Source organism: Hordeum vulgare, chromosome 6H (genome assembly GCF_904849725.1).
Source record: "Hordeum vulgare subsp. vulgare chromosome 6H, MorexV3_pseudomolecules_assembly, whole genome shotgun sequence".
NCBI lineage: Eukaryota > Viridiplantae > Streptophyta > Magnoliopsida > Poales > Poaceae > Hordeum > Hordeum vulgare.
The window spans coordinates 234,911,926-234,921,721 of NC_058523.1; the positions used below are offsets into that span (position 1 = coordinate 234,911,926).

The 9,796-nt window shown below is 42.8% G+C and overlaps 1 protein-coding gene across 1 annotated transcript; it reads right to left on the bottom strand.

Annotated features, from left to right (window-relative positions):
* Positions 1-4,362: 4,362 nt before the first annotated feature.
* On the bottom strand, positions 4,363-8,786 carry LOC123405335 (U-box domain-containing protein 38-like). Its single transcript, XM_045099062.1, has 3 exons — positions 8,617-8,786; positions 7,284-8,307; positions 4,363-4,482 (listed from the first exon to the last, which is right to left on the bottom strand). The coding sequence occupies exons 1-3, from the start codon at positions 8,784-8,786 to the stop codon at positions 4,363-4,365; spliced, it is 1,314 nt and encodes a 437-aa protein (XP_044954997.1).
* Between the last annotated feature and the right edge of the window lie 1,010 nt (positions 8,787-9,796).

Sequence of the window (9,796 nt, forward strand, 5' to 3'; positions counted from 1 at the left end):
AATTGCTTAGAACAGAATTCCATACCATTATTAGTGTGAAGTATTTTTACCTTCTTTTCAGTTTGTCTCACAATCATAATCTTCCACTCCTTATAAGCTGAGAAAGCTTGCCATTTATGCTTCAAGAAATAAGGCCAAACCTTTCTCGAATAATCATCAATAATAGTCAACATGTAACTAGCACCACCTAATGACTTTTTTCGAGATAGTCCCCATAAATCAGAATGCACATAATCAAGAAAACCTTCAGTTGTATGAGTCGAAGTGTTGAACTTCACCCTCTTGTGCTTGTCGAAGATACAATGCTCACAAAATTTCAATTTACCAGTTTGATATCCTTTAAGAAGACCTCTCTTATTTAACTCTGCCAGACCAAGTTCACTCATATGTCCAAGACGCATATGCCAAAGGTTAGAAGCATCACAATCATAATTCTTTGAAATAACCGGAGTAGCGTTACCTGAAACGGTAGAACCTCGAAGGTAATAAAGACAATTGGTTGAACTTAAGTCACCTTTCATCACAATGAGAGAACCTTTGGTGACCTTCAAAACACTATCTCCACCTGAATACTTGTACCCATTTCCATCAAGGGCACTCACAGAGATAAGATTTCTCTTCATCTTCGGAATATACCGAACATCTGTTAAAGTTCTGGTTGTGCCATCAAACATCTTGATTCGAATGGAACCAATGCCTTCAATCTTGCATGGTGAATTATCAAAACCCAAAACGGGACCAGCAGCACTAGTAGAATCAAAAGTAGCAAACCAATATCTGTGCAGGCACATATGAAAAGTACACGGAGTGTCAAGTACCCACTCATCATTGGTCTCAGCACATCCAGCAATAACAACAAGAGCATCATCAGAACTTTCATCATGAGCAACATTAGCAGAATTTTCGCCTTGTTTGTTATCTTTCGGTTTATATGTGTCGTTCCTCTTTTCCTTGTTCTGCAACTTGAAACATTCTGAGATGTCATGCCCGTCTCTCTTGCAATACCTGCAAGACTGCTTCTTGTCTCTGGATTGCGACCGGCCCCTCTGGCCGTTCTTACTTTTGCCATGGTTTCCATTATGTGAGTTCTTCTCCTTTGTCCTGCCACGAACAGATAATTCCTCGGCTTGGGATGAACTTGAACCATCATGAGGCACCATTAATTTCATCTTCTCCTTAGAGTTCAAAGCTTCATAAACTTCATTAAGCGTGAGAGTATCACGACTATATAATATGGTGTCTCGAAAATTGGTATAAAAACTTGGCAGCGAACAAAGTAACATTAAAGCAGTATCTTCTTCATCATATGTAACCTCCATTGCAGCTAGATCGGATATGATCTCTTTAAATTATGAAATATGATTCAAAACATTACCTCCCTCGGGTAACCTGTGCATGAATATTTTTTGCTTTAGATGCATCTTGCTGGTGAGATCTTTTTCATGCAAATCCCTTCCAGCTTTAACCATGGAGCGGCAGCAGTTTTCTCGCTCAAAACTTCCTGCAAAATATTATTATGCAAATGGAGTTGAATTTGTGACAAAGCCTTATGGTCCCTTCTTTTCTCCTCAGGAGTCCAATCCTCAATTCTATTCTTTCCAAAACCATCCAGTGCATCATCATAGTCGGCATTCGCCAACAATGCCCGCATCTTGACTTGCCATAGGGTAAACCTTGTGTCACGATCCAGCAGCGGAAGATCGTACTTCTAGGATGCCATGAGTAGATAAATCTGTGTACACAAAGTAGTACAAGCCGGTAGAAAAATTATGGACAGAATTAATATGCGGATCAAAGAATTATTGGAAAAAATGGCACCTAGTAGTATTGGGCAGTGGATGTAGCAATTGGGGATAACAAAGTCAAACTAGTAACCAGCTTGCTCCTCCACGTGAGTAGTATTTTGTACTAGCTACAGCCTTGGCCCTGAATCGGGATCAGGGAACAGCGGCTCGGTTACTTAGGAATAGCTGCGGCCTCGGTACTCGACGGATCGACGCACTGCTTCCGCCAAAACGACACAGCGGCAATTTGTAGGGCAGCCTAGCAGCGATTGAATCCCTGCTGAACTCAGCTTCTCGACGTGGTTTCGGATGGTCGCGTCGAACTCGGCTCGGATCAGCAGATCACCCGACGCGGCGGCGATGCGGACAACCCTAGCTCTCGTCTCAAATCTCGTATACTAAACCATAGCTCTGTATACCACTTGTTAGATAAAACGAGATCAACGAGACACGAGAGACACGGATTTTTACGTGGAAACCCTTGCGGGAGAAAACCACGGACGCACAAAGGCGCAATCACTATGAGGGTGGAGTATTACAAGCACGAGACGACAGGCCGTCTTTAGGTGCGACTACATGGAGTATATATAAGGGGCAATACAGGAGAGAGTCCTTGGAGGACAAGTAAACGAGTTGTACTCGTACGCGTCGTTACCAACGCAAAGGCCCACACCGTTTGTACTACGTCTAGTCCAATACGATAGAATTTGGATCACAATTTAACACCCTCATGCATTATCTCCCAGGATCCCTTATCCACATATATGCGGTGCATGGGCCAACACGAGCACCGGGCCACGTTTTTCACTCAGGCTCACTCCAAAAGGCCTAATGCATTATCTCCCTCCCAGGCTCACTCTAAAAGGCCTACAGGCCAAGAAATGCCACCACGTACACTACCTAAATAAAATGACTATTACTGGGTTGTGTTTAATCATAGTGTTACTTTTGTTTCAGTGTGATATCTTATTGTATTAAGAACCTCTGCTTATCATATTCATTCAGTATTGTATTGTATGTTTGAATACTTAGATTGTATATCGTGTAAAATAAAGTCTCAGACTATGTGTACATATTCTATATGATTGCCTCGGCATTTTTCATTTTTTTAGAATATGTAATTCTTAAGTACAACAAAAAAATTACAATTCGAATTTTGGGATCACAAGTAGACGAGGCATCTACTGCACTTTGCAGATTATCGTCATCACTGAAAGATCAAAATTTTGCCTCCATTCTTTTGGCAAAATGATTATCTTCGAGTGCTCTCCCAAATAATTCTGAATATTTGCTTTTAACAAAGAGCAATGGGTCTGAGAAACAAATTCTTGAAAAATTCCCCTCACTTTCATCTGGATTATATTACAGTTATATAAAACCCACACCACATGTTGCGTACAAAATAATTTTTCTAGATCTTTCAAGACTTGGCATGATCGCCTAGGTCATCCTGGCATAGGGATGATGAGAAAAATTATTGACAATTCTATTGGTCACAGCCTTCCAACTAAATTTTTTCCAAAATCATCAGATTTTGTGTGCACCGCAAGTGCAACTGGGAAATTAATTGTAAGACCATCTTATCTTAAGGTAAAAAGTGAGTCACTTAACTTTCTTGAACGCATTCAAGGAGATATATGTGGTCCAATTCAACCACTATCAGGATCTTTTAGATATTTCATGGTGCTCATAGATGCATCTACTAGATGGTCACATGTATGTCTATTGTCCACACGAAATCATGCTTTTGCCAAGCTAATTGCTCAAATTATCAAATTAAGAGCAAATCATCCTAAAAATAGGATAAAAACAATTTGAATGGACAATGCCGCTGAATTCTCTTCACGTGCATTCAATGACTATTGCATGGCTATGGGCATTCATTTAGAACACTCTGTGCCTTATGTCCATACTCAAAATGGTTTGGCTGAATCTCTCATCAAAAGAGTAAAATTAGTTGCTCGACCACTATTACAGAATTGTAATTTACCAACATCTTGTTGGCCACATGCGCTATTACACGCCGCAGATCTAATACAAATCAGACCAACTGCATATCATACAACATCCCCGCTACAACTAGTACGTGGCACTCAGCCAAGTATTTCCCATCTGCGAAAATTCGGTTGCGCAGTATACGTACCGATATCACCACCGCAGCGTACAACAATGGGCCCCCACAGAAAACTAGGGATCTATGTGGGTTATAATTTTCCGTAAATTATTAAATATCTTGAACCTCTTACAGGGGACCTGTTTACTGCCCGCTACGCTGATTCAATTTTTGATGAGGACCATTTCCCGGCATTAGGGGGAGAATCAAACCACAAAGAATGCCAGGAAATATATTGTAATGTAACAGGCATTAAGTCCTTAGATCCACGTACTAAAGAATCTGAAACTGAAGTTCAGAGGATCATAGATTTGCAGCACATTGCAAATAATCTGCCAAATGCATTTACTGACCATAAAGGTGTCACTAAATCGCATATTCCCGCTGTTAATGCACCAGAACGAGTGGAGGTACCAACTAAAACCACTCAAACCCCAAATGAGAGTAAGAGGGGGAGAAATATGGTTAGCCGGAATATAGCTTCTCAAAAGCCTCCGCGGAAACAGAGGAAACCAAATCCTCTACCAGTAAATGCAATTCAACCTCAACTTGAAGGACACCAATCAGATGCTCAACATCTTGAACCTAGCATAAATGCACATAAAAACATAATAGCTGGGACATCGGAAAACCATGACTCTATTGTTGTGGGAAATCACATAGAGTCTGAAGGTATAAAAGAGATTTCCATAAACTATATAGAATCAGGAGAATCATATAATAGAGAGACTACAATTGTCGACATATATTTTGCCTCTGAAATTGTTGAAACCCTTCAACTGGATCCAGTACCAAAGACCGTCAGGGAGTGCCTCAAGCGTCCTGATTGGCCTAAATGGAAGGAAGCAATTGAGGCAGAACTGCGCTCTCTCAACCAAAGAGAGGTGTTTTCCTCAGTAATACCTACTCCTCAGAATGTCTTCCCTGTGGGAGCAAAATGGGTTTTCGTTCAAAAAAGGAACGAAAACAATGAGGTGGTGAGATACAAAGCGAGGCTTATTGCACAAGGGTTCACGCAGAGACCCGGCATCGATTACTATGATACATACTCTCCTATTATGAGTGGAATAACGTTTCGATACTTAATATCTATGGCGGTACAAATGAGTTTATCTATGCAGTTGATGGATGTAGTGACATCATACTTATATGGGTCACTCAAATCGGATATATATATGAAAGTCCCTGAAGGACTTAAAATGTCGAATCCAAAAGCAAATCGCGACGCATATTGTGTAAAATTACAAAAGTCACTATATGGCTTAAAACAGTCTCGTAGAATGTGGTATAACCGACTAACTGAGTTCCTTATTCAGAAAGGCTACTCAAATAATGATGATTGCCCTTGTGTATTTATAAAGAAGTCCTTAAATGGATTCTGCATCATCTCAGTGTACGTTGATGACCTCAATATCATTGGAAGTACACCTGATATCGAAGAAGCACGCAATCATCTAATGGCGGAATTTGAGATGAAAGATTTGGGAAAAACCAAATTCTGCTTAGGCTTACAGCTTGAGCACCTTCCCTCGGGAATTTTAGTATACCAACCTGCTTATATTCAAAAGGTTTTGGAAAACTTTAATATGGATAAATCATATCCAACCAAAACACCCATGGTTGTCAGATCCCTTGATATGAATAAAGATCCTTTTAGACCTCGGGCTAATGACAAAGAGATATTGGGACCTGAGTTCCCATATCCCAGTGCAATTGGTGCGCTAATGTACCTTGCAAATTGCACCAGGCTTGACATCGCATTTGCGGTAAATTTACTAGCTAGACATAGCACTGCTCCAACAAAACGTCATTGGATGGGAGTAAAGAATATCCTTAGATATTTACATGGCACAAAAGATCTTGGCTTATTCTATCAGAAAAACCAAGATATGACTATGGTAGGATATACTGACGCTCGCTATCTATCTGATCCTCACAATGCGAGGTCAAAGACATGTTTCGTATTCTTATATGGTGGAACTGCTTTTTCGTGGAAGTCAACAAAACAGACTCTCGTAGCAACTTCCACTAATCATTCTGAAATTATTGCATTATTTGAAGCATCAAAAGAACGTGTATGGCTTCGCATGATGATTAACCACATTCAAAATACATGTGGTGTTGGTTCATTAGGATCACCAACTATTATTTATGAAGATAATGCAGCTTGTGTTGCTCAAATGCAAATGGGTTATATAAAAAGTAATATCACAAATCACATTTCTCCTAATTGTTTTATCCTCATGAATTACAGAAAAATGGAGAAATTGATATTTTGCAAACTAAATCATGTGACAATCTAGCAGATTTGTTCCCAAAGTCTTTACCAAATTCAACGTTCCAGAAATACATTCATGGAATTGGTATGAGACGACTTCGTGATTTGCAAAGTTCAGGGGGAGAAATCTCCTAAAAATATAACCCTTTAATTATCATCAGGTAATGAATATTGTACTCTTTTCCTTTATGAGTTTTTCCAGCAGGTTTCTCATAAAAGGTTTTTAATGAGACAATTAAATACAAGCATTGATGCATACCATATCATATTTCTCCTTATATTTTTCCTACTAGGTTTTAAAGGAGTTTTTCATGGAACATCTCATTGCACTCTTTTCATTATGAGTTTCTTTGAAATTTTCTCTCATAATGTTTTTAATGAGGCAATATCTTCATTAATATCATATGCTATACTTTCTATTTTTCCTATGAAGGTTTTTAAAGGAAAGTATCTAAAGCATATTTATTGTCTAAAACTCACTAATAATTTTCTCATTCTTTGAATGTTTTTCTCATATGAGTTATCAAGAGACAATAATCACTATATGTTGTATCATTTTCTCCTTATCATTTTCCCACTCGGTTTAAAGGAGTTTTAACAACATAGCTATACATTTCTCCACGTATTTTTTTCCCACTGGGTTTTTGGGGGAGAATCTCAAGAATTGAGTGATGAATATACAAGGAGCTTTCAATAATGGATTACTCAAGACGGCATTGTACAAGGGGGGGTGTTGCGAACGGACTAAATCTGGATCATCATTAGCAAACCGTCGTTAGGACGTGATTAGTCAGTTATTAGTCTAAAACGTCGTACGGACGCGTCCGTCCGTACAGGCGCCTTTTGTACATACGCCTTTTGCTTCGCATCTCAAATCCTTGTATATATACTTCAGATCAATGACAGAGAAGGGATTTCGCATAAACACTTTCGTTTTCATCTTTACAACATCATCAACACATGTGGCGCCACTCCACACCACCAAGTTTAGGGCCAGACTGGAGACTACGGTGCATCCACGACGCCATGTCATCTTTACCTAATAATAAAAAGGCTATTGCTTTCATCGAAAAACCCGCCGCAACCGTTTTTTTAAAAAGCCCCTGACTTTTAGGTAATTAAACCGGAACGACGTGAACCCGTCCGACACGATGCTCCCGCTGCAGTCGTCCCCGTCGCCGCACTCCAGGCTTCTGCCGGTCAGGTCCGCCTCCTCGTCCAGGTCGCCCCTCATGGCGCACAGCGTCTTCCTCGCCATCTCGCGTCGGATGCCGCCGGGGGTCCCCTTCTCGGCCACGCGGCAGAGGGCCTTGTCCGCGCCGGCCGCGCGCGCCAGGCCTCGGAACTGGAGGCTGTCGCGACTCAGCGTGTAGATCGCCGCCACGCACCACTCCTCCAGCTCAGCGACGTCGTGGGAGGAGAGGAGGATGCCGGACACGGCCGCGATGGCGCCCGCGTCCATCAGAGAGGCGCGGCCCTCTGAGAAGCCGCCCACGTTGCAGATCACCATGAGGGCCAGCCTGTGGATGGGCGTGGGCTCGGCGGCACTGGACACGACGCTGAGGAGTGCCTTGGATGCCCCCAGGAATCGGGCGACCTTAGACTGGTTGACGGCGGCCAGCGAGAGGTGGTAGATGGCCATCCCGGCGTCGCGGCGCACGCGGGGGTGGTGGGCGGGGGAGGTCAGGAGGTCCAGTAGGGAAGGCACCGCGCCCAGCACGCCGATGGCGGCGCGGTTCTCCTTGTTGAGCGCCAGGCCGAAGAGCTCGCCAGTTGCGTGCTCGCACGCCTTCGGCGCCGAGCTGCCCGAGCGGAGCACCTCGACGAGTGCCGGCACGGCGCCCGCGCGGACGATGCGTACCTTGTTCGCCGGCTCAAGCGAGAGGTTGACTAGCGCCGCCGTCGCGTCGACCCGCGCGGAGGCGTGCCGCGGGATTAGCAGCACGTGCCGGAGGGTAGCGAGCAGCCGCGGCGTGCAGAGCGCAAGCCGACGCTCAGCGCTCTCCAGGGTGGCGTCCCGGAGGACGGCCAACGCCACCGCCACCTCTCCATATTCGTCCGCGTCCATCACCGTCGCGACCACCTCATCCTCCAACGGGTCCCTGTCTTTTAGGTAATTAAACCCGCAGTACCTTTTTATGTGTGAAAACGTTTCATTTTTGCAGAGAGCCCCCTATGACATTGGATAAGAGAAATGCATCTGGGCTGACAGAAAACGCACGAGAGGGCTATCGCTTCTGCCCTCATAATCCCACATCGATACTTCATAGATAATTTCATCACTTTATATACATGCGCCTTGGTGATTTTACAAGAGGCAACGGAAATCAATAGAGGAACAAATTCGAGAAGAAGAAATTGGGATGACGCGAACAGAGGTGGAGCCACGAGACAGAGGGGACTCTGGGCGAAGGAAAGGGGCTGGCGCCGGCGATGCATACGTGGAGGTGAGGGCGTCGGGGTTAGAGGATTCAGGCAACCGGCGGGGTAAGTCCTGCCGGAGACTGGCCCCGTAGGCCGACCTCGCAGCACCACACCATGGGAGGTGGTCGCGAGGTGCAGAGGTGGGAGGCGGTGGAGGAGCAGAGGAGGAGGGGAGTGCGGGCGTCATTGAAAGGGGGAATCGGGGAGATTGGGGATCCCCTAGCGGCACGAGGTGGAGGAGAGGAGGGGGCTCGGGATCGGGCTAGGTTAGGGGATTTAGGAGTGGGTAAGGCTAGGCCTTGGCACGCCTAATGGGTTGTGCAGTACTACTCTCTCTCTCTCTCTCTCTCTCTCTCTCTCTCTCTCTCTCTTTCCTTTAATTTCTCTCTCTAAATTCTTTAATTAAAAATGTGTGGTATTAGTTTTTTCCGTTGCAACGCACGGGTCCTTTTGCTAGTCTATACCTACTAATAAAGCAAATAGTGTTTCTGTCGTCCGTCATTAACATTGCCCATAAAGTTGATGAAAATTACCCACAATTGCCACTTATAAGTCATAGAAAACGTTTCAAACAGGAAAATCTCCGGACTGGGCCGGCCCATGTAGGCACCTCCTATATTACGCTCTCGACATTGGAAAAAGATACAACACACCTATTTGGGCCGGCCCATGCGTGGCCGCCTGTTCTTTTATTTTAGTTTTTTATTTTACTTTTCAGTTCCATTTTTTCTACTTTAAATAATTTAGAACTTTAAATAACTTTTCTTAAATTTAAGAAACTGACAATTTTGAAATAAAATATTAAAAAAAACTGAGAATTCAAAAACTACTCAGGAGTTTTGAAAAATGTTTGCATATACAAAAAATGTTTAAATTTTTAGAAAATGTCTGTAAAATAAAAAAAGTCAATAATTTTAAACAAAAGTCCGTGTAAAAATCTTACCAAACAGTTCGTGCCTCTGTTTCTAGTCTCATTTTTTATTTTCATTTTCTGTTCCATTTTTAAAAATTTAAATAATACCGACTTTTGAAAAAACTTTTGCAACTTATAAAACTGAGAATTCTGAAATAGAATTTTGAAGAAAACACATTTTTTTTGTGAATTCAAAAAATGCTCAGGATATTTGTAAAAGTATTTCCATATTGAGAAAAATGTTCATAATTTTGAGAACAATGTTGGTGAAAACAACAAAAGTC